The 25,656-nt window shown below is 38.8% G+C and overlaps 2 protein-coding genes across 4 annotated transcripts; both read right to left on the bottom strand.

The window, feature by feature from the left end:
• Window positions 1-587: 587 nt before the first annotated feature.
• On the bottom strand, window positions 588-10,082 carry akap8l (A kinase (PRKA) anchor protein 8-like). The gene is made up of 13 exons (XM_042426629.1): window positions 9,943-10,082; window positions 8,584-8,622; window positions 7,979-8,198; window positions 5,883-6,486; window positions 4,701-4,815; window positions 4,531-4,580; window positions 4,199-4,229; window positions 3,941-4,058; window positions 3,606-3,747; window positions 2,933-3,038; window positions 2,689-2,819; window positions 2,090-2,185; window positions 588-1,480 (listed from the first exon to the last, which is right to left on the bottom strand). The coding sequence occupies exons 1-13, from the start codon at window positions 9,965-9,967 to the stop codon at window positions 1,019-1,021; spliced, it is 2,139 nt and encodes a 712-aa protein (XP_042282563.1). The 5' UTR covers window positions 9,968-10,082; the 3' UTR covers window positions 588-1,018.
• Window positions 10,083-12,441: 2,359 nt separating this feature from the next.
• LOC121880752 lies at window positions 12,442-20,019 on the bottom strand. Of its 3 annotated transcripts, none has more exons than XM_042388265.1 (11): window positions 19,842-20,019; window positions 18,193-18,269; window positions 17,510-17,812; window positions 17,197-17,430; window positions 16,960-17,064; window positions 16,673-16,888; window positions 14,871-15,197; window positions 14,346-14,594; window positions 13,815-13,908; window positions 13,648-13,705; window positions 12,442-13,326 (listed from the first exon to the last, which is right to left on the bottom strand). In XM_042388265.1, exons 2-11 carry the CDS (start codon window positions 18,245-18,247, stop codon window positions 13,237-13,239), a joined length of 1,731 nt encoding a protein of 576 aa, XP_042244199.1. In that variant the 5' UTR covers window positions 18,248-18,269; window positions 19,842-20,019; the 3' UTR covers window positions 12,442-13,236. The 3 variants fall into 3 exon arrangements, with proteins under 3 accessions (XP_042244199.1, XP_042244182.1, XP_042244191.1); XM_042388248.1 differs by lacking the exon at window positions 19,842-20,019 and adding an exon at window positions 18,388-19,823; XM_042388257.1 differs by lacking the exon at window positions 19,842-20,019 and adding an exon at window positions 18,388-19,823 and having other exon boundaries at window positions 18,193-18,266.
• Window positions 20,020-25,656: the final 5,637 nt, after the last annotated feature.

Here is a 25,656-nt window from a genome sequence, read left to right as displayed (position 1 = left end):
TGTCTGTGCCGAGCATGGAACTAGATCCAGGGGTTGTTTAGTTTAACTTAGTATAAAAGATTGGAAGCAGGGGAAAACCACTAACCTGATTACCTCACGAGGCAGCTGGATTCACAAGATCACAACATCACGAGATCACACGAGAATCCATCTCCTCAGGCGTCAAGTTATGCGCTTGTGTCCGAATTAGGGATGTCAGTGGTTAATCGTTAATTGGTAAACCACCGAGAATATTTTTGACTGGTTACGCAAGTTACTTTGCATACTAGGGTCGGGTGCTGAACTCGTTACCTCACGTTAGATCAATCGGTGCCAAATTTCAGTGCCTGGCGGGACTGAGAGCGAGTGCAGCCCCAAAATTTTTAAAAACGCAAATTAACTGACCGAGGTATCTCACACGGAGGCTCCGACACTGACAAAGTTAACCGGTAAGTTACCAGTTAATGGGCATCGGAAGCAAAATCAACTGAAATTTACATCCCTAGATTGGTCCGAACCACAATCAGCGTCCTATGAGGATTCTCACGTGATCTCGCCAATCCAGCTGCCTTGCAAGGTAAGACGGTGATAGACAGATGGTTCATCAAATCACCTGCCAAGTATTTTTTTTGAAAGTGCCTGCCCTTTTTCCGAACAGTTTCCAAGGACGACTTCTCAGATGGTTAAGTGTAACAAGCCATCTGGTGCGTCCGGTTACCAGCCTGGCTCTCTCCAAAGCCCCAACATACGCTTAGCAACTCCTCTTAAGAGAGATGGTAGGCATACATAAAAAGAATCTTCTCATCAAACTCTCTGCAAGAAAGCCAATAAAAGTATTTCCCAAAATATCAAACTATTTCTTTAACAAAAAAATATAACTATTTAAGTTCAGACTCAATAGACAGTGACAAATTTCAGGAGCAAAATATGTAGTTTTCATTAATGTGCCTGGCAATAAAATTGGGATGAATGGGACTGTGGGAGTCAATGACTGGTCCAGACTTATTTTAAGATCAACAAGTCACACAGGGTGCAAAAGTCATTCATCATTCTTTTCTTCCTCCTCAACCTCTGCTGCCTCCACTCTTTCCTCTTCATCCGCTTCCTGCTCGACTTGTAATCCCTCGTCGCCAATCTCATCGTGTACAACATATCCCTCCTCCTCCTCGTCTTCTCCGACTTCGAAACCTTCCTCCTCTTCCTGGTTCTCCAGCTCCTCATCTCCCTCCATTTCAAGCCCCTCCTCCATTTTTTCCTCCTCCTCCTCCTCCTCCGCTGCTTCTGCTGCTGCTACTACTGTTGCTGCTGCTGCTGCTTCTGCCTCTTCACCCTCGACCGCCGGTTGGTCCTTCTCTCCCTCAGACACCTGCTCGTCTTTAACTGCTGCCACCTCCGTCTGGTTGTCTGCTGTCTCACTGGTTAACTCCAACTCAGACACGTCCATCACCATGGAGTCCTCTGGATCCTGGTCGTCCTGGTTACCAATGAATGGGTTTTCTCCCTAAAAGAAAAAAAAAAAAGGAAGAAGTAGCATTGTTTTAGTTGAAAGTGGAATCGTAAGTGTACACTATGTCATCATTACTCCAGGATCTGAATTTAGAGAATACCATAGCTTATATCCTCCAAAAATGCTCATCTTTTACTTGCTGCTAGATGAGTCATACGTTTAAAAGCATGGTCCTGGCTTAATTTGTGCTTGCATGGTATAATTTATACAAGAAGTGTGCTCCATTATGAGTGCTGGCATGTTTTTCTTACTGGCAGTTAAAAGCAAAATGGCAAAATATAGCACACAGGAGCACTTAGGTCATTTACTTTTGGTCATACTACTGTATATTGCCTTTCACAATAGAACAAAAATGGTAAAGTATTCAAACAATTATTCAAATATTTGATTTTTTTAAATCATTTTATTATCTTGAGTTGAGTATTTGCACTAGAATTTTAAAAAGATGCGATGTATGAAAGTGTGATGTGATGAAACTATTAAGGGCAGTGTTCTGGTTTCACTTGTACTGTGGCTAAAAACAAATTTGTAATGACAATATATTGATGGCGTACTAGTACATTTAAAGAGCAACAGTAAATTAAGTGCAACTACTCTACATACCTTGAGGTAACTCTCCAGCTTCTTGCCAATGATTTTGTGGTTAAGGATGCTGCGAGCAACTGACAGACAGGCCCTCTTGGACTGCTCCATCATACCCTTGAATGACAGAGAGGACAGTCCAGAGTCATACATAAGACAGCGTAAAACATCCAAAGAACAAGCGTTACATCATCCAGCGGTGGCCACAGGGGTGTGACAGTACTTGTACCAGACCTATCAATATAGGACTTCAGATCAGTGCATCATTGTGCAGTTGAAGACTCTCTTATATCATCTTGTTTTGGATCATTATGGTTTTTTACAGTAAATTATAACACCAAAACACAAACAAAACAAAGACTGTGTTGCCTAATTTTTTGAAAGACCATGTACAAATGTTTGAGTGCCTTAATCTGTACAACACAATTTATGTCTCCAGAGTCTAAAAGTTTGACGATTAATTGTAACTGAACCTAAAACAAACTAATGTATTAGAACTGTGAATTTTTCACACAGTCAAACCCCTATTAGCCCGGTACTTGTCACATTCCCTCTTTACCTTTCTATACACTGTTAATGTCACAACAGATTATTAAGATGTCTTGGTCAGTGGGCCATACCTTACGGTTGTAGTTGTGGTCAGGTGACTTGATGTGTTTCTGTATCAGGTGGGGCTGCATTGGAATGAAAAGGTCACACGCTGCGCAGTGGGCGGCTTCCACCTTCCTCATGAAATGTTCCATACCAAGATCTACATGAAAGTGTGAGAAATATCTGCAATGAGCAATCAGGTGACTTCTTCCCTTTTGTCTTACATATGTACCAACACACACTGCTGCTGCTGCTGCTGCTGCTGCTGCTTACCCCTGGTGAGGTCTTGCTCTTTGTACATCTGGCAGATGGAAGCGCTGTGGTTTTCCAACTGGCTAACCCTCTGCTCTGTTTTCTTAAACTTGTTTTGCAAGTACTCCTAGAGAACACAAAAGGGCATGTTTTTTGATAGTTTACACCGCATATAACTTTGCATAAGAATCAGTTCCTCTAGTAAACATCCTGCATGCACAAAAACATGAACCAATGTTTTCCTATCCAGGTTACTATGCTTGTATTTAAAATAAAGAGAACACCTACACTCTACATGCATGAATCACTTAAAACCAGCAGTTTTGTGTGTGAGTTCTAATCTTATAAAGAATTTAATTATATAACATCACAACATAGGTGTAACTTCTCTTAAAAAGCAGAAACCAAATTCAAATAAAATTCAACACAATAACTCAGCCATGAAAACCATACATGTGAAATATTTTGTTTAAACCCACAGGAAGGATGATATGGAGTGAGGCATCAGTTCAAACTAGTTAATCAGATGTGACTAGAAAATTCTGATTTGGGCAAAGTCCTACGATTATACTCCATCATTACTTGTACTCTTATTTTAGTGCATTTACAAAGAGCAAATGCTATAATACACACTATTTCTTGGTGCATCTGTGAGCGTGGCATATGGTGTGAATGTAATATCAATCTCAGTCACCTGTAGGAAGTCTGTAGTGGGTTTGGACAGCTGGCTGGAAAGGAACTTAAAGTGGTCCTTATGGAAACGACTCTCAAGATGAGTTTCCATTTCCTCCTTGTAGAACGAACGGAACTTGCAAACAGAGCATGCAAACATCACCCTGGAGGAAAAAATACAAAATTAAGTATTAAAGCACACCAGGAACAAGCACAGTGACATGAAACAATCCCCCTATCCCTACATAAACCTGGCTTTGTGATTGCAACAAAACCAAGAGACAACAAACCAATCTCTCTAAGAAAGGAAGCACACATCTCTAAATACCCCTTTAAGTATCTAGTATGCTCTCTCACCTTTCCAGGAAGCCCCTCCTCTTCCTCATTTTTGGGGGCTTGTCCTGACCTTGGGCTGGGATCTGTTTTCCCTGTGGCTTTTTCTTCAACTGGGAACTATCCTCCTGTTTTGATGCAGCTAAGCACAAGAAGAGAATTTAAGTATGCCGAGTTTTCCACTGAAGGTTAACTGTACAAATAGCTGATATATGAAGGGAAACAAGGGAAACAAAGAATCTCAGGAGGGAAAAAGTGAGAGGTAATTGTAGTTAAGCTTACCATTATCTCCATCAGCAGTAGGTTTTGTCTCCTGTGAAGAAAAGCATCCCAAAATTTATTACATGTATTAAAAAATACATATTTCTTGCCATAGCTTATTGGAGTAGCACAGCTTATACCTATAGTATATATTACATAACCTATGTATTTGATGCTTGCTATGCTACCTACATAGTTACATGATTAATAAAGCCAGACAAACAGTTTTGGTATAGCACAATAAGGAAAACTAATTATCTGATTATCAGATTTCATTTAGGGGCCATGCTGACCGACAGAAGAAACAAAGTTCCTGTCAACAGTGAGTCTCCAAACAAGCTTGATTTACTCACCACAGCTTCAGTCTTTGGTTCACTGTCATCACCGTTTTTCTCTGTTTGCTCTGAAGTAAAGCATAATAACAACAGCCAAAGTCAGCACAAGAACTGTGGTCTGTCATGTAATGAGGTTGTTTATTTCCAATATATCAAGTATTTCTACTGTTTGTTTTTTTATAAGTTACCTTGGGTAGCTTCTGATCCTGTACTCTCAGTCCTGTTAATCTTGGACTCAGGCTCATCAGTTCCACTAAGTGTCTGCTTTCTCTTCTTCTGGACATCACGCTGTGGCTTCACCTGCTACAGTCAACAAAATCAATTTGCACTCACAAATACTTGCTGACAAAAACATATGGAAGTAAAACCAAAAACTAATATCAATGAATTAAGGTGCTCTGTGGAGTTTTTTGTAAACAATACTGTATTCTGTATTACTGAACATGCACTGTCCATATTCTTAAGGTCTAAGAAACATGATGAATAAAACATTTGAAAACCTAATTCTTTTCACATTTTGAATCCTGAATTTTACATATTCTCATTTACTAGCTAGCAGTCTTCTTTCTTGCTCTTGCTGTCACCTTTCTTGGGGCGTTAGCGCCACCTGTCAGTGGAATAGCGTTAAAACCATTGGCAGGGCTTCTGCATGTCTATCCTCATGTGTGTGCATGAGGCAAATACAAGGGGGACCCACTAATAATAAAGCTGCTCCATAACATTACTAAATAGGGATGTCCCTGAGCCGAGTCCTTCAATAACATGCTGCCAATACCAAATCCAATACTTATATTTACCTACCCTGACACTGATCCTTATGATCATCTCGGGATATACCAACTACTAGATGTCAAAAACTCCACAGGGTACCTTTAATGCTTGTCAAAGCCAATTAGCACACTTGACACGTCTTCATTTTCTGGGCATGTCCTTATCACTCGTATTACCCTTATTGTGAGATTACGCAAAAGACAAAAAAAAAAAAAACTTTACACTTAACCAACCTTAAACTAAATTAATCAAAATATAATTCCCCAAGTCAAATCGTTTGACACCGACGCATGTAAACAAGAAAAAGAATAGGGCAGGGAGTGTCACTTGCCTTTTATGTACAAAAAGGGCAGTTTAGCTCCATGAGGCATTTCTGACCACATTGAATAAGGGCTGGGCGGAGATGGAAAGGCAAGTGACGCGTCAAATGTGTGTCTGGGATTATTTGTGACAAACTGCTTTGGTGGCACATAAGCAGGTACTAGCACGTGAGGCTGACTTGCCGTTTGGTTGAGGATACAAAAAGGAGGGAATCGGAAAGGGCTTAACTTTTGCCCAATGTCTGAAGAGGGCTTCCTAATTTGGCTGGAGGTACTTACTTTGTTGAGGGGTCTCTTGCGGCCTCGCTGGCGGCCAGCCCGTGGGCCCCCTCCAAAATGCCTCCCAGGAAAGTCGTGAGGCCCTTGATTGGAACCCTGATGGAAACCCCCACTCTCAGGGTACATGCGGTTGGACAGGAGGGATGGGAGCTTGCCTCTACCACCTCCTGGAGAGTGGCCACGGTGGGTCTGGCCAGCACTACCGCTTCCCCGCCCACCTCCTCCTAATGGAGTGGGGTCTGACCTGCGGCTTCCAAACCCTCCTCCAGCTCCTCGACCCCCAGCACTTCCACCCCTTCTGGGGGAACGTCGGCCTGCTCCGGCCCATCCTCCACCTCCAGAACCTCCTCCCTGGCCACTGGTGAAGGACTCCCTCATATTCTGTCGCATTTTAGCGACTCCATAGGAAGAGGAAGGGCTGTCGAAGCCTCCTCCTCCCCCTAGCCCAATTCCCCCTCCGAAGCCCGAGCCTCCTCGCTGACCCAACAGCATGTTGTCCCCACGGCCATCGCCATAACCATAGCTACTGCCGCCAGATCTGTAGAGATCTCGGGAGGAGGTGAGAGCGGAGGAACGCGAGTCGAAAGACTCGTACTGGTCAAACCTGCGGGAGGGAGGGAGGGAGAGGGGTGATAAAGAGCAGAGAGCAAGGGAGGCAGAAAGGCAGTCAGGTTTGGATTTCTCCACCTGCTATTCCTTCTCCTCCATGGTCTCGCTTTCTCCATTTATTTTTTTGTCACTCCCAGCTCTATTTCATAAACCACATTAGATCAGAAATTGGTGATCCAAAACAAGTTAACACTGCTTGTGGTATTTTATTGTATAATACTGAATTTTCCTCTGATCATTACATTTACAGAAACTCATCCAACCACATTTTCTGTTGGAGGTCAAGCAGTATCCTGCAGAGGAGGGGAATTGCAATGTCTTTTCACCACTATTCCTTGTTAAAGGATTGGCTTTGAAACCTTAAACAGACATGAGCATGGTCCATTAGAACCAATGATGTCTTGAGACAGATGCAAGAGGGAAACTATCAAGGAAGTGACTGGATTATAGTAAGTACTCAAGAAAGGGGATGAAATACAAACTGGGCTTATTCCAGGGGTAAGAGTGATTTTGTAGATACAGCTGGCAGCCTTCAATAAACAATTCAGCAAAAATAATATCAGGCCAACACCTGTAAACTCATCTTTGTTCCGTAACCTAAAGCCAGAATGTAGGGTTAGGTCACATGGATGAGAAAAACAAAGTGTGAACAAATGAAAACAAAGTCAAGACAAAAAGGCAATGTTCAAGGAGTGCTAGGTAAAGAAGGACTGGCTTCACGTGCAAGCATGCCAATCTGACACAAAATGGAAATGCTGGTCTGTACTTGTACTTCCAGCAGGGGGGCATGCAGTTTCATGACGTCTTAAGGTTTTGCAGGAACACAGCACTTTCTTCCCAGACAAACCAGAACATAGCAAATGGAGACGGATCAAAGCTCCCTCAGATGCTGGGGCATTCAAATGCAGCCTGTGAGCAACTCACAACTTCTCCACCTCAAAAAGGAATTGAGGCAGAAATATTTTCCCCAAGGCTGAATGTGCAGTGTATGTAAATGTCTTAGCAGGCTTAAACTGCCAAATTTACTAGAGCAACCTCTCCGTTCTAAAAAAAAAACAACAACAACAACTAGTTCTACAACCACATTGGTTTGATTTCAATTGTTTGCATAAACTGTTCAGAATTCTGTTCTACAACGAGGCCGCTTCAGAATCTCAAACTTGAAATGACTTTTCTTCAATTACCAATAGCATTAGAAGGCCTAAGTGTCTAAATATCATAGCAAAATGTGAACCAAGACATTTACTGAGGGTTCTTCTTCTGATGAATCTAAAAACAAGCAACATTTAACTGGTTGGACATTGTCCAGGCATGAGGGAAAATTCAGAAACAGAGTTCTCAACCTACCACACAAGTTTTTTTTTTTTTTAAAACAAGACAGACACTACTGCAAAATGTAATACTCTCAATGACATGTATGTGTGTTTGTGGTATCTGATGACTGATAAAGACAGTATGGAGCAGAAAAAAAGAAAAAAAATTCTTACCTGTCTCGAGACCCTTTCATACCCCCCTCCAACTGAGTGAGCATGTCCAAGCGCTGGTTGATCTTGGCAATGACTGCATCTGCGTGTGTGCCTGTGGATGAGAGCAGGGATGCTCCCGAGAGCCCTCTCTTCATATGGCTGCCTCCTCCTCCTCCATAACCCCCGAGCCCCGACATGGAGTCCTTATAACCTCCCCCATACAGGTCAAAGCTCCCAGAACCTAATACGGTGAGGAATTAAAAGATTTGAATATGACCGTTATCCCGTCCCTTATAATAATCAAGGGGTGGTTAAATCACTAGTCCCTTAATCAAAAGTGGATGAACAGAAAAATCAGTCAAAGTCAAATGTTAATAATCAATTGTAAAATAGAGTTAAATGATTCATTTATTGTTTCACAAAGCAAGGGGTTGATCTCTCCCTCAGAGGAAAGGCTGCTTCCAACCTCCCTAGTTTAGTTGACAAGTTGTTAGAAAACACCAATAATAAAATCACAAACTCTGTTACAATATTGATCGGATTACAGAGTCGAATGTTCTATGATGTGAGATCGTGTCAGTATCAACTGACTATAGTTTTATCAGTAAGGTGGATGGATGACTCACCTCTGCTGCCTGACCCGCCACCTCCCCAACTGGAGTAACCTACAAGAGAGAAAAGATTGATGTATACAAATTGAATAGTAACTTCTGATATTTCAGACTTTAATCGGGGATGACATTTGGTTATTAATGAGTCATTACCCTAGCTCATCTGAGTAGTGAGACGACAGATTATAAAGCAAAACCCACTGGACTTTTAGGTTAGGTTTTCCTTGCTGTAATCATTCCTCCTGCTCATACTGGTTATTAAAAGATCGAGTGGATATTTGACACATACACAGTCTTTTTTGCATAATAGTCCCTCTTTGTGTTTCCTCAGACAGTGTTTCCCTGTTGAGCTGCAGTGGAAATATAGTAACAGAAGGAGGAACTTTGCACTAAAAAGACTAACACTGAAAGATATCTACTTGATTTGACTAATTAGGACAGCTGAAGCTTCATATTAGCTTCAGATAAACTTTTAAATACATTTTTGCACAGAAAGAGGCCTGTGGATTTTGTCCCCTATCACTTATTGTAAATGTATCATGATGGGATCTTCTAAAGGCCAGTATGAGGAATGATTACAGCAAAAACAACCTATTTCAAATGTTCATTTGGGCACCTGAATATTGTTTTAAGGCAGACTTGAAAAATTGTGAACTCATCCTTTAACAGCTGAAAGATGTTTCAAGAGTGTTCAACTCTTCAACAGAGTCTCAGTCTGGTTTTCTATAGTTTATAATTGGACAATGCATCTGATCATTGATAGCTTGCCAAAACAACTGCAGAACAGGATTAGTAACGGTAAGGGTTTTGGAAGCATATTTGCTGAGACGGCCATTTTACAGACTAGCCTTTAAAAGTCAGTTTTTCCTACACTGACTCCATTTTAATGGAATTAGCCGGTCATCCGTAGTTAGCAACGCAGCTAACACACCCTTCATCAACACAACAATGGGCTACCACAGTCCTCTATTTTAGCTTGTTAGCAAATAAATGCCCAGTGGCGAAGTGGCTAACCTGATCACCTAGCTTGCAATGTTTCGTTCAAGTTAGCTAACGGGCCTGATGTGGCGTTAAACGTTACGACTTTTAACGGTTGATATTACCATAACAGATAGGACAATATTATCTAACAGTCAGCAAAAGCTTCTTCGCATCAACTCACAACCATGCGTGGGTTGTGCATGACGGCTAAAAATCGGAACTAGCGGAGAGCTAACGGTAACGTACGGAGGCTAAGCTACGTTTGTCGGCAACAAAGCATGTGGCTAACCGGACAACTAATAAACGTTAATGACTGCAGCCAAGGCTAATATGTCTGCGCCGGTAATTGTGGGGTTAGTGCGTTGCGTAGGTTAACAGCCAGTGTATATCTACCAGAACCGTAGCCTCTGCCGTCCATGGTATATTCGTGCTTTGCTCAGTCGACACAGGTAGCCCGGTAGCTTCTTGAAGCAGAGTATCAATCGCTCTCAACGCCTAGATGTAGCGACTCATTTCCATACGCCAGAAATCACGTGACCAATATGAACGCGGCGTCGTTACGTCACACGTATGAGGGACGTACAGCAGTGTTGTGAGAATCAGTTAAATAAATAGAATTTATTACCCGTATTAAATTAAACCCAGGTTGGTATATTTTAAGAGTAATATTTAGTGACTTAACACAATCTACAATAACAATAATTAACTAACCAAATAAAGGTTGTTTCAAACTTACTTTTACCCAGCGTCTTCTTCAGGTGATGCATGCTATTACTTTTCTTGTCCTTACCTTTTATACCCTTTAACTTGTTCAACTTTGTTCAGCTTTTTTAATGGATTCCTATGAGAAGAACTTTCAAATTGCCTCAACTGACTTATCATTGAAGTTTTCAGCTTTTTTCTTTTGGCCTACTTCAAACTGTTACATTAGTGTGTATTGCATCTGCGATGTCAATCACTGTAACATCAGCTTTAATCTTTCTTCAGCTTTTTCTTACATCTTTTTCTTTCCACTTTCAGTTTTCATAAACAATTTTTATGTAAAAAAAAAAAACATTGACTGTGTATAAATATGGACAACACGTCTCCACTTCCTACTGCTATCATGGATGTTTTATGCGAGCTGGATACTGGACCAAAAATGGTGCCCATTCAGTCCGATAAGAAATGTTCATGGATGTATAAAGAAAGGCGAAGGCAAGGCCCATTCATTCAAATGAAAGTTGGTCAGTGGCACATGAAGCCAAAAAATCCACTCCCTGCTGTAAAGAAATAGACAGATGAAAACATGCTGCGCACGCTCTATGGCCAAATGCATCCATGGAGCGTGCTCAGTGTGCAGGATGTAGTGGCATCTAGCAGTGAGGTTGCATATTGCAATACCAACTGAATACCCCTCCCCTCCCTTCCAAGTGTATGGGAGCACTATAGTGGTTGTGAAACTCGTGAAAAATGCGAAAGACCCTCTCTGTAGCCAGTGTTTAGTTTGTCCATTCTGGGCTACTTTAGAAACATGACAGTGCAACATGGCAGGCTCCGTGACAGAGGACCCACTCCCTATGTAGATATAAAGGGCTCATTCTAAAGTAACGAAAACACAAAGATTCTTATTTTCAGCTGATTGTACACTGATTAAAACTTATACTTATGAATATTGTATTCCATTTCCACCAAGTCTGTTCTGCCAGATGCCACTAAATTCTACAAGCTGCACCTTTAATTAGTAAAACTACTTTTTCTTCTCACCGCAGCTGGCTTGCACACCAAACTCTACTCTTTTCTTCTCTTTCTACTTTTCTCCCTTTGATCTCAGCTGAATATGGATCCTTTCTGCAGGCACCTGGTGCCCTCTATGGGATATTTTGAAAACCGCAATATTAACCCTACACTGCAATGTGACTGATCTCTATTAAATTTATGAGGGTCACACTGAAGTCTAAGCATACTTCCTGACTGATGAGATTATTATATGAAAAGCTAAAATATTATCAGACAAGATGCATCTGCCATTTGTTTTTATTTATGCTTTCTAATTGGCTACAGTCCAGTGACAGCTAAAGACAGCAAATTAAAAGTTTAGAAGACTAAACAGAAGCCTTAGGTTGCATTAATTGTCAGAGGGAATGACTCCACATCTTCCACGTACAACTAGCTGATTAAAACCGAGCTGCAGGTTCTTCTGCAGCTTCATTTTCACCTTCATATCCAGAGCTATGCTGTTGTGGGAGATACAGAGTACACTAACGGACAATAGTTGGCTGACTATCAGACTAATTTTGGTCTTCTTCTTCAAAGTATTTAAAGTTCATCACAGTGATTCATTTGCTTACTGCAAACAAATATGGTAAATATCTGCTAAATAAACCTTTATGTACTTGTGTGTGGGTGCATATCTCTGCCTTGGAAATACTTTTTTTTCAGAGCTTTCAACTGTATCTTACGGTCTTACCTATTTATATAACACCCATTACTGACCAATAGTAAATAATAAATGTAATGGTTGTATATGATGTATAATTGCAACAAAGACCACACCATTTCCTCCATTTAAACTTCGACGTATTTCTAACTATGCATGTAATTTGCTTGTTTAGCCTTTATAAAATCTTTATCTGTAGCATTGCTAGCGCATCCTTAGTTTATTTGTGTTTAGATGAATCATTTGTTATAATGATTAGAATAAATGATTATTAATATTGTATTATATTATATCAGCAAATGCACATTACAAGTCTCTTCTACAGTACAATATAAACAATAGCATGAGACACAGTACTAATTTCCCCAAAACACTAGGATAACTTGATAACTGGGTGGTCCACTAGCTCTATTTTGAGAAAAGTTTTAGTTTAAAAAAAAAAAAGAAACCAGTCTGCTGTAATTTAGCTTGAATTTATTTGCGCAATAAAACCATCACATGTATCTGTGCAGAGGAGGACGAATGGCAAGAGGGTTGTGCAAGGTTATTCTCAATGTATAAAAAGTATTATATATAATGAACTGTAATTATATCAGACATAATTGTCAGACAAACAAAAAATAAGCAATAATGACAAAAAATACTACATTAAAACATATAAAATATGATAATTTTTAACTATTAAAAAAATAAATCTGTCTGCTGTAATTTAGCTTTAATCCATTTGCACATTTACAGCATCATGGCACACAAACAAACTATCCTAAATGGATATGTGCTGAGGAGGAGGAATGTCAAGAGGGTTAAAGTTATCCCCAGTGTATAAAAAATATGATATTCACAGAACTGTAATTACATCAGACATGATTGTCAAACAAACAAGAAAAAATAAACAAGGATAATAACAAGATAAATATGCCATTAAAACATGAAATATAACAAGAAAACTGAAAATGCTAAATTGAATGGATGTTTTCTAATGGTGAAAGCAGTGCGCAGCAGTTCACTACCTGTTTGACAGGAAGTTAGCAAGAACATTTGTCAATTTGGAGCTAAAATTAGCATTTCAAACATGCAGTTGGCCTCTATGAACAGATTGCAATTGTAGATAAGAACACTGTGTCCAACCACTGGTATTTGCTACACAGGAGGAAGTAGATGTCAGAAAGGATAAAAGACAAGTATTTCTGGCTTTTATGTGACCTCCGTGTTTGGCTGTACAACATATATAGGTGCCTTTGCAGTACGCAAGCCAACCCAGTAAGTCATTAAAGAGTGTCTTCCTGCTCCTCTGCCGGTTCTCTCTGTGCTGCAGGATTCATGACCCTGGGTGAGATGCTGGCATAAAACGATTCCATCTGCAGGGAAGAGAAAACAGATGACAGAGGGAACACACGCAGACTTACACTAGAGCTGCAACAATTAGCAAGTTATTCATTCAATCAATCGATAGAAAATGAATTGCCAACTATTTTGATAATCAAATAATAATTTTGTGTAATTTTTTTCTTTGCTTAGTTGACTGTTGGTCAGGACAAAACCTTGTGATCATCATTGTTCACCTTTTTTTGACATTTATTATAGACCGAACAACTTAAACAGATTAACAGATTAATTGAAATAATCGTTATTATATTATGTATATTATCGTCATTTCTAGGTGTCAGGCTTGTACTCACCTCTTCAGTTTGTGTTTTGTCATGTAGCTCACCAGCGGAGGTCTGAGTTTTCTTCTTTCTGGATTTTATTGGTCAGATTATGCAAAGAATTACTATTAAGACAGACTTATTAAGTCAAGACTATGAATATGAGAAATGAAAAAATGGCAGATTTTCAAGTCTTTTACCTCATCCACAGGTAGAGGAGAACCACAGCAGACAGGCTCAGTGATAATGTAGTCAGTTTTACGGTCATAATTCTTGCTACTGATTTCCTTCGAGCTGGAGAGAGATGGATGTGAGATGAGAGTTACCAGTGTAACATATTTCAGAGCAATGAAAAGTAAGACTCAGGACTGTATTTTGTAGGCTCTGGCCCTGTACTGTAATTATAATTTCCACAGTCTTCATTTTCCTTCTACCAAATGTAAATTGGTAAAGCGTCTGTGGTGGGGTGGTAGTCACAGCAATCCATTATTTTAACAGATACTTGAGGGGGTTTTTTGGAATAAATTTTGTATAGTCGATTTACATGTAAGATTAAAAGTGGGTGAATGATGTTATTCATTAAAAAAACTGAGACATGCGGTGCCTCGGTGGCCTAATGGTTAAGGTGCATACTATATAAGTGCACCGTCCACAGCTCAAACCCCTGCCACAAGCCAAATATGAGACATTTGCTTCACTTTTAACTGTAAAACATTTCAAGACACACTCACCGACAGTGAGAGTCTCTTCACTGGAGCTGATGTTCTGGGGAGTTTCGACAGTGCATGAGTAGTTTCCTGCATGTTGAATGCTGACCGGGTCAAGAACCAGTTGTTTGTTTTGGTTCTCTGGCAGAGGTTGACTGTTCAAGTACCAAATGTAGGTTGTGTTGTCAGTCAGAGGACAGCTGGTACTGCAGGTCAGTGTGACTCTCTGGCCCTCTGTCACCTCTGCAGAAGGATTAAACCTCACTCTCAGGCCTGAAAGATGGTTTAATAGATCAATTAACAGAAAAAAGAGACTTTTTTTTTTAACTTCAGACCTATTTAATACACAATAGAAAAAGCAGAATGCAGGGCTCCTACCCAGAAAATTAAATCATCATGTTATCATGTTATCTCATTAAGCATGAACCAGACTTTGGTCGTTTTGTAAAGACATTAATGAGTATAATCTGCTGACTGCTGCTAGTGTACAGTGAGAGAGCAACCAGTTCTCTGTTGAAAGGTATGCAGGTATTTCAGCTTAAGAGTTACCTGTGACAACCAACGTCACTCTAGGTAAATCTTTCGGTTCTTTGTAGTTTTTCACTCTGAATGTGTATTCTCCTGAATCGCTCTTCTGCAGGTTATCAATCGTCAGGATGTGGTGGTTCTCCATGCTGTCATCATACTTTACACGACCTGTATTGTTGATCTCACTCTCAGCATCCTTGTAACCACCTATCTCTGTTTTATTCCATAATTTAGAACTGTCTTGCCGGATGCCAGAGTATTCAACTGAAATGTTCACTGAAGAGCCTTCCAGGGCGCAGATTCTCCCGCTGACGTAATTCCACTGCATGCAGCCTTTATCTTTAATGCCTGAAAAATAGATTTAAAAAACAGATTAAAAATGTTCTTCATACACGTCTGTGGTTGCAAAAAAGTAACCAGTCTTAAAGGATAAGTTCACAATTTTTCAGGTTTCCAAATGAACATCGAAACAGGTTCATTTCCTGTAATCATTCCTCCTGTTCATACTGACTATTAAAAGATCCCCTTCAAATGTTTAAAAATATAAAAATATTTAAAAGTTTATCTGGAACTTATATGAGGCTTCAGCCATCTGAGATAGTCAAATAAATTGGTTATCTTTACAATTACAGTCTTTTTAGTAAAGAATTCCCTCTTTGTGTCTCAACAGACAGTGTTTTTCTGTTTAGCTGCAGTGGGGGAAAAAAAGAAAGAATTTAGCAGTAAAAATACAGTAAGTTTGAAAGATGCTGACTTGATTTGGAAAAATTGAAGCTTCATATTGGATTTGTCTCCCATCATTTACACTGAAAGCACATCAGGATGGGATCCCTTAATAGTCAGTATGAACAGGAGGAATGATTACAGCAAATGAACCTCTTTCAATGTTCATTTGGGCACCTGGCTGTTATTTTAAGACAGACTTGAAAAACTGAAATGCAGAAATGCAAATGCTTGAATGTGTAATTGCAACATCCCTGGTTAGAGTTCAACCTTTGTTGCATGTCACACCTCCTCTCTCTCCCCTTATTCCTCCAAAGAAATAAAGGGAGAGAGTCACCTCTCTACTGTCTGGTGTCAAAAAAAAAGAAAAGAAAATGACCCCCATAATACATAAAGTAATTGTTTAAGTTGCATTTTTAATTTCCATCCATCTATCCATTATTTATACTTCCTAATCCTTTGCAGAGTAGCAAAGGGCTAGAACCTATCCCAGATTTATCACCTCTCTATCACAAGGATGTGAACACAGAGACATGCAAATTGCACACCAAAAGGTTCCCACGGACTGACAGATTCAAACCCTGGAGTTTCATTTTGTGAGGTGTTAACCGCTGCACAGCCATAATGCGTGTTATGTAGTATAACATAATCTGTGAGTAATAGTTTCTGAGACTGATAAGCCAGAAATTCTAGCAGCGATGACTCGTAAAGCACAAAGACAGCAACAGCCATGTTGCATGTTAAGTTGCAAAAACTAAAAAGTATCTAATGAGGTAAGAGGAGTCTAAACATTAATAATAACAAACAGGGGAAGACTGCATTCTTAAGGCGGCACACCAGCTAAAATCACATCACCAACCACTCATTGAAATATATTTACATCGAAACAATATGTTATATTTAATGAATAACAAAAAAAAGGAAAGCAGAAATAGACAAAAATAAAACTTTATGAATTCTCAAACTGGTTTTTACATCAGAGCTATTTGCATTTTATTGTAAGGTGTTTTCTGTTATACATCCCCCCTGTGGTGTTTGAGCATTATTTAGGTTATAATATTAGTAAGTTAAAAAAAAAGACTAAGTTAGTTCATACTCACAGAATTCAGCAGAGCGCAGATCTTCATTGCCTTCTATAGCGCAGGAGAAGCTTACATAAGACGATCCAAAAATCATAATGTTTTGCTTGTTGCAGTGATTTAATAACTTTCTGGCCATGAATAATTTATAGGCAGTATGAGGGTCAACCGTAGGACAGCTGGTTGCACAGGTCAGTGTGAGATATTTCTTCTCCTGAGTCTTCTCAACATGTACTTCTGTTGGGAAATTACAAATTAGTCACTGTGATATATTTGGAGGTATGTCTGTATGTTTGTGGAAAGTTAACCTCTGGGATATGTGATGGAGCAGGGCTCATCCACTGATGTCTCGTTATAAGGACACATTCTTCCTTCAGCGTAGGTCACAGTAAAGCAGGTTGATGTGACAGAATCTGAGCAAAAAGAAATGACTTCAGTATTTTTTATGTTGAACTTAATAATAGTCATAGGATTTACCTGAATTATTTAGTTTTTCTTGAAAGTATAACATATTAAGCTGAGGATTTTGTAATGTTGTCACTCACCCACTGAGACTTCAGGAGCTCTGAGATCCTCGTAGCCTTTGATAGCACAGGAGTATCTGACTGCTTCCTCGCCGCTGACCAGCTGTCGGTACCAGGGAGACCAGTCCTGATAGAGAAACTCTCTGTTCTTGTACCAGATGTAGGCTGCAGGGTTTTCAGTCGGAGGACAGCTGGTTTTGCATATCAGTGATACTGTCTCTGACTCTGTGGCAGGAATCACCTTCACCTGCAGATCTGAGATGACGGTGAATAATGTAAGAATTCATATAATGATGCCATTCTTAAAATAACATATAACTGGCAGCCACTGTACCTGAAACATAGAGCTCAGTTCTATTGTGCCAGCAGAGTTCTGGTGTCTCTGTAGTCTTGCTGCAGCAGTAAGACTTTTCATCACTCTCTCTCAGATCTTTGATCATTAGAGTGTAGTTACTTTCTTCAGACATGTTGTACGTTACACGATTTCCATCTGCAGAGAGCTCATTCAGAACATACTCTGAGCCATTCTGGTGTACAGTGAACCATTTCATGCTCGAAGTGGGATGTTGAGCTGAGCAGGGCAGATCCACTGATGAACCTTTTAAGGCACAGATGCTGTTTGCTCGTCCCTGAACCCCTTTAACAGAAGCTTTCATTAGCGAACATGTAAACAGATTTTATACATTTTAAATACTGGATGCTTACTAATCATGATAGTAAGATATACAATAAATTAAGGACATTTGAAGAGCTCATGCCAGTAGATTGTGATAATCTTTAGAGTTGATATGCATTTTCTTTTCTTTTTGCTTCTGTATAATATATAAATAAAATAAAATAATTTATAAAATGTATTCAGTTCTTTTAAATTTTAGTAAATATAGTTTTCCACAATAACCCCCACATTTATGTAAAACAATCATTTTCCCCTTTGATTTTTACAGATTACAATTAATAATCGTATATCACACGTATCGTACGAGTACTGTACAAGAAGAGATAGATAATAATTCATACCTGAAATGCACAGAATGAAACCCACAAACACACAGAAAGCTTCTGCCAACAACATGGCTGTTGTAGTCCTTCAGCTTCTAATCAGAAAATTGATTGCATAATATCATTTTTATCGGCCATTTCACAGCGGCTCCAAGAAGAAAACCCAAATGAATAAATGAATAAATAAATAAACAAATAAATCATGCAACTCACCGATCAAAACCAAGTATCTTTTTTTTTTTTTTTCAAAGGAACAGTTGAAGAGAACAAAACGGACGGCCAGTCAGTGTGAAGTTGGCGGATAAACAACATGCAGCTCTGACATTAAAACATCTTCCTTCCTCTTTCCGTACTTAACTTATTCTCAAGTGTGCTGCGAGTATATCTGATATCATTTATTTGAAGTCACAATTTTACATGAAACATCCTCTTGATTCCATCTAAAGGCACTTTAATCTCTTCACACTTAAGCAATAACCACATTTCTTCTTTTTGATACTTTTAGGTGAGTGTATTGCAAAAGTATTAAACTGTGATATGATGCTGACGAAGTTAGAGTGAGAGCTGAACGTCACGGAGCTATCAGTGAAGAAAATGTTATCTGTGGTTGGTTTGTGGTGCAGAAAACATATATAATCTCACTGATATTATGTTTCTTAGGAGCTGTTTTATGTCCTCTTGGTCCTACATTGGTCCAGATGAATGCATGACAGCATTGCCTCAGTGTTATATTTAATGGAGACATTTATCAGGCAGAACAAATATTGATCCAAAGAATAATTTCACACAGATTCAGATGGCAAACAGAATCAAAATATCTCCAAAAAGCAAAACAATCGAAATCATCTGAGAAATAATGAAGAATTTTAATTAACCAGTTGCTTAAAGTTCCCATTTATTGATGAGGTCGCAAAGATTCCAGTAACCCAAATCACTGGAAATGAACCAAATTTAGTGCTATGATCAGATCAGGTTTAATGTAATGTGATTTGTAACACACTTTACAAATTATATCCCAACTAATTGGTTTGGCAAAAACAATTGGTACATAGATCCATGGTTCCTAGGATGGATCCCAGTGAGCCACTGACTTTTCATATAGCACATCACCACCATAACCACTAAGACCAAATTGAGGAAAACAATGTAAATGCAAATTTTAGTTCTCTGAATTGTACACCTCTTCACCAGCAGGGAACAGACATATTGATTAATAAAAACTGTTATGGTGCAACACCAGCTTTGGTGTTTGATTATCTCCTCTGGGCCTGTAAACAATGTTTCTTATATTAGTTAGCTAAAGTTGCTATATTGATCATATCATATTGTTAACCATCTCCTATATTCTCCTATTATATAAATTGGTCAAAAGCGATTCAAACAATTAGCAATTTTAATTGAATTTTGTTTGTCTGCAAAACGCAGGATTGAAACATTTTTTAAGACAGTTGCGCAAGAATAATGAGGGACCTGTAACGCCTGCAAGACTGTCATCATTATACATAATCTACAACTTATCCCACACAGCTATTGACTGTCAGTACCAGATGCTTCAACTAAGTAGATCATGGGCATCCAGTTTAATAATCAGTTTCAGCACAGACAGAGAAGTCTGCAGAGTTTGAAAAAACTGAGTGTAGCAAAAATATGACTTAAAATGCCTTTACCCATTTCAGACAGAGGTTCCCACAGCAAGAAGAAGCTTCTGAGTTTATAAGAAGTCTGACTTGTAGTTATATGTTGAAACACCTATATTTCTTATTTCTTACCTAATCTTCCTCTACATCTTCAGACCTTTACCACTATTGCCAAATGTGGACACACTATATTTCAATTCCTCGCAACTGCTGCAGCTAATGCACACACAACTGCGTATTGTATCAGCAAAAGGCATCTTTATTGAGGTCATAGCGTTCAGAAGTTCACTCTCTAGTTCATATCTGCATAAGGATGTGGTCAACGTGTATCAAAATCTTCATGTCCCTTCACCAAGATGTCTATTTGGATTATGACATAACTGTGGACCACAATAACTGATTATATGTACCACGAAGAAAAAGCATGTTTGATATTTTAAAGAGGCTCAGCAAACAAATGCTACATCATTTTGTCCTATAATGTACCAGAAACTATGAACCAGCTCGACACAGTATCACCCTTTCAAAGCACAAATATATGTGCAAGATGTGTCAATGTTTGACTTCATCACTTCAAAAAAAAAAAGAAAAAAAAAAGCTGCCTTATTTCACACATCACATGCTGAGTAGGTTGTGGCTACATTAAGTGTCAATCTCCCAAGTATTTAAAGGGGTTCTAATTATTTAGAAAAAGCGATTAAGAAAAAAGAAATAGTCAAAATTAGAGCATCATATTTTGAGATATCCTGACTTTTAGTTCCTTCTACTGTATGGGTCATGCTTCAAGGACACTGGATTCAATGTTTCCATAATGCAACTTGAGAACATCTTTTATTAAACCCTCCCTATCCAGTAAAGCCCAAGTCTTTCAAACTCCACAACCCCAGCACCTACCATAGGCTTATCATTAAAAAACCTGTAGTCTCAAGGTCAAGATCAATGTTATTTTGATGGTCTCTCATAAAAGAAAATTGTCATAGATTGAAGAAGAACTGAGGGGAAACTGAAGCCGAAGACATTATGCAACCGTATTCAGAGGTCAGTACTCCTCATGACGAGAAAAGGCCTGTTCGTTATTTAAATTGAAGAAGCATTGGCCAAACCCCTGAATTTTCTCTTTCACTGTCAAATAAAGCCTACTTAATATCTATGCAAGAGTGAATTTTGCACTGTGCTAAAGTGACAACTTATAAAACAGACACAGCAGCACTCCAGGAAGTCTCAATACTATGGCCTCAGGTTAGCATTTTTTTTTTTTACAAGAATTCATGAACAAGAGTGGTATCCTCCTCCTTTTTTTAAAAATGAATAACTGGAGTCTTTTAATTTAAATAATCAGATTGTGGCTATACAGTATGTCTGTAGGACACTGAAAAAGTGTTAATATCAGTAAGCTTTCATCATTTCTTCATTAGAATGGACAACTTGGAAAATATGTAGAAAACAAAACATAGTAGTATGGAAGACTTTTGATAAATTCTTCAGCTTGGAAGCAAATCATGGTCCAGTTTGCAACATACACAAGTGTGATGTGGGAACCTGACGGACTTTTCAGTGAAGCAGGAGACATCTTGTGTCCAACAGTTAAACTTCTGAAATTAACAATATTTGCATATTCATAGATTCTGGATTTTTTAGAAGGAGGATTTTTAAAAAGGCAATTATTCATAGTATTTACCTGTCCACTAGACGTCCCCAGACTTTCTCACCTGATTCCCACATCCACCTGCTCACCTGTTCTGCGTTCCCTGATCACTGTGTGTATTTATAGCTGCCCTCTCACTGTAGTCCTCTGCCAGCCAACAGCATACATTATATTAAAACACAGTCCTTTTTTGTGACTTTCTGAGATGTTGAAATGATGATTAGCACACAATACCAGCAAAAGAAATGTAATGTAGGCCTTTGGGTTTGTGTGATGATCAAAAACAGATCAGAACAAAATGGAAGTGAGGTAGCGCTCTAATAATGGTGTGCTGAAATAAAGGCAGTGGATGTCTTATTGCAGGGTGGAATTACTGATTTTGATTTATCTACACCAGTGGCCCATTTGGTCCCTTTTACAGTGATGTCCAGTTTAAAAAATTAATGATAATTCATATACTTACTGTATTATGTACTATATTTTCGCTAAACTTGATCCTATGAATAGCCTACTATGAAATACTTGCTATTAAGGACTGTAAGAAGGGTATGCTGATTTCCAGGTAATATAATGAATACTATGGGTGTGGAGTCAGACACAATGAAACACCAGAAGAATCCAATCAAATTGTAGTTTATTGTATGTCTTTGTTACAGGCGGTTTGGCAGGTTATAGGCTGATATCGACAGGTGGTAGCTGATCGAGGCAGCGGAGGCTGACAACAACCGATGCTGTTTTTTTTATGAAAACAGAAAGTAGATATCATATTATCACTGTACATTAAACTTAATACATTTGGATTAAATATCACTGCCAGGTAGCTGATAAGTATAACAATGCACAACAGTGCAGTGTTGCTTGAAAATTTGTGAACCCTTTAGAATTTGCTCTATTTCTGCACAAATATGACCTAAAATGTGATCTGATTTCCATGCAAGTCCTAAAACTAGATGGAAGAGACATAAATTAAACAAATGAGACAAAAACCTTACACTTTTTCATTTATTTATTGAGGAAAATGATCCAATGTTACATATTTGTGTGTGAACCTCTAGGATTATCAATTAATTTCAAGGGTAAATTAGAGTTGGTTATTTCAATAAACTGGATGACAATTAAGTGTCAGTCTGGGATGCCCTGCCTTATTTAAAAAAGAGAAATATGGGTCTTCACTATCAAAGTCTGAGCTTCACAACACAGGTTTGTGGAAGTGTGTCATGGCTCAAAGGAGATTTCTGAGGACCTTAGAAGAGTTTCTGATACTCATCAAGCCGATATTGGTTACAAACCCATTTCTAAAGAGTTTGGACTCCTTTAGTCGACTGTCAGGCAGATCATGTACAAATTGAAGACATCCAACACCATCATTACCCTCCGCAGGAGTGGTCGAACAACAAAGATCACATCAAGAGCAGGCGTGTAATAGTCCAGGAGGCCACAACAGATCCCAGGGTAACATCTAGGAAACTAAAAGCCTCTCTTGCAGTGGCTACAGTCAATATTCATGAGTCCACCATCAGGAGAACATTGAACATCAGTGGTGTGCATGACAGAGTTGCAAGGAAAAAGCCACTTCTCTCCAAAAAGAACATTGCTGCCATCTACAGTTTGCTCAAGACCATGTGGATAAGCCAGAAGGCTGTTGGGAAAATGTTCTGAGGATGGATGAAACCAAAATTGAACCTTTCGGCTTGACAAGCGTTATGTTTGACGATGAGGAAACACTGCATCCCAGCATAAGAACCTTATCCCATCTGTGAAACATGGTGGTGGTAGTATCAAGGTTTGGGCTACTTTGCTGCCTCTGGACCAGGACAGCTTGCAATCATTGATGGAGCTACAAGTTCTGAGTTGTACTAGCAAATTCTACAGGAAAATGTCAAATATCTGTCTGAACTGAAGCTCAACAGACAGTGTGTCATGCAGTAAGACAACGACCCTAAACACACAAGTTGTTCTACCAAAGAATGGTTAAAGCAGAAGAAAGTTAATGTTTTGGAGTGGCTAAGTTGTAGCCCGACCTCAATCCTATAGAAATGCTGTGGGAGGACCTGAAGCGGGCAGTTCATGCAAAGAGGCCCGCCAACATTCCCGAGTTGAGACTGTTCTGTAAGGAGGAATGGGCTAAAGTTCCTCCAAGCTGATGTGCAGGGCTGATAGCGGAAACGTTTAGTTGAAGTTATTGCTGCAAAAGGGGGTCACAAAAAAAAAGCTATTTGTTGCATTATGGGAAGTGTAGTATCCAGTATTTTTGAGCTTTACACATAGTTGGGGTAAAAGTGTTAGCATATCTTGGCCTCTACTGCTCCAAATTTGACATTCTTTTTTTTAGTTTTCTCAAAAAAGTGCGTTTTTCAGATAGGAGGTTTTGCTCTTTGGCTGTCGATAATAAATCAGTTATGAAGTCCTCGTTCACTCTGCAACATCAAGGTTCTGTTTAGTATCTTCATTATGTAGTTTTCTTTGTTTTTGCTGGAAGTTATACTTTGGGGATTCGTTTGTTTATATAATCTGTATAAAGTTCTATGAATGTTTGCATAATTTAGTTTTGGTTGTTAGACTGATGGGATTAAATGTTAGGAGGTCCTGTGAGGCAAACCTGAGGACGCCTCTGACTACAGGGAGCCACTCAGTGCACCTGTTTGTAGATGGTTGATACTACCTACCTACAGTGTAGGTGAAAACTTAAAAAGACTCAACGATGAATCTAAAAGACTGTTGCACACTGAAGGAGCCAGAACACAAACATCTGTGCATGAAATTAAGCCTTTTTGTGTTTTGGACAACTGGCTCCTTTTTTTTGTCTTTGGCTTTGCACCATGTTGTTTTTTTTTTTACTTCTGACGTGATGAATGTAAGTTCAGTGGAGGAACATGAAAATACTGAGCTGATGCTCTTTGATGTTTATCTGCAGATATTTGGACTCTTTCTCAGTGCTCACAATCAGAATTCTGCATCTGAACATCTTTATCCAGTTGTTGAAATGCTGTTTTCTTTTTTTTGATTCAACATTCTTCCTTACTTCCAGTTTTATTTGCATATTTTCAGTTTTGCTGTTACAGTACGAGTAAAGTTATACTTATGATATATCGCACAGATGTGCACAAAGCTGCGAGCGTCGTTGTTCAACATTAACAATTCTAACTTCTCCTGTGAAGACATTTTATATTATTACAGCTGCTATATTGTCACTCATTATCTATTTATACAGCAGAAAACACCTCTGGGTGTCCACAGGAGGAGTTATAGTTGTTGACTAATACATTGATAAACGCATATCAACTGACAACTGCATTATAGAGAGCTGTAAAACATGTATTAACCAGTAATTGTCCTTTTTGTTCATTTTATTTTGAAGATAAGCTATTAAAAATTAAGATCTATGAGGTGTATGAAATAATGTGATGTTCTCAGAGGGTTTGACGTTCATTTATGAGAGAGTAATAGGCGCATTTGATTTTATCTTATTCTGTAATACCATTTTATTTTATTGTCTCAATAATAGATACACCCATACATGGAAACATGCATGTATCTGAATCTGTTTATTAGCCAAGTATGCAGCATACAAAGAATGTGTCTCGGCATTTGTTCCTACAAATGCAACATAGAATACAAATAGAACAAGAGTAATGTAATAATAATGAAATGAACAAAGTAGCACTAAAATTAAATGAAAAGTTTAAAATCTATTTACAAAATGGAATAATGATAATTGTGAAATGGGATATAAAACTTGAAATGAAATATTGACTGTTCAAAGGAAATATGAACTGTACTATGGACAAAGAAATGAAGTGTATGGAATATATGAAGGTGATGAGAGCAAAAATTGAATGTGACACTGTGCATAAATAATTAAATTATGTAACAGTGGAGGTCGATGTGTTTTTATTTGATTCAGTGTTTCTCCTGCTTCTCCGTCTCTCTGCTGCACATCTTCCCAACTCGTACCTTCTGTCTATCCAATCGGTACGAATCCTTTTCTCCTCCCTTAGTGTCCAACCTCCCATACATTTTTGAAAAATTAAAAGATCCAAAAATCCAATTCTCATGTCATGAAAACATAACTTGGAATTTTATAAGTCTGATCAAGACAGAGCTGCTACGTCATAACTGAGTGGACTTCTAGTTGTGAAGTGAAGTGACGAGAGGTTCCCGCTTATGACCACTAGAGGGAGACAATGAACACTGTTAGAC

Source organism: Thunnus maccoyii, chromosome 2 (assembly GCF_910596095.1).
Source record: "Thunnus maccoyii chromosome 2, fThuMac1.1, whole genome shotgun sequence".
Taxonomy (NCBI): domain Eukaryota; kingdom Metazoa; phylum Chordata; class Actinopteri; order Scombriformes; family Scombridae; genus Thunnus; species Thunnus maccoyii.
The sequence above is the reverse complement of the archived record's forward strand: the minus strand, read 5'-3'. Positions and strand labels throughout refer to the sequence as shown.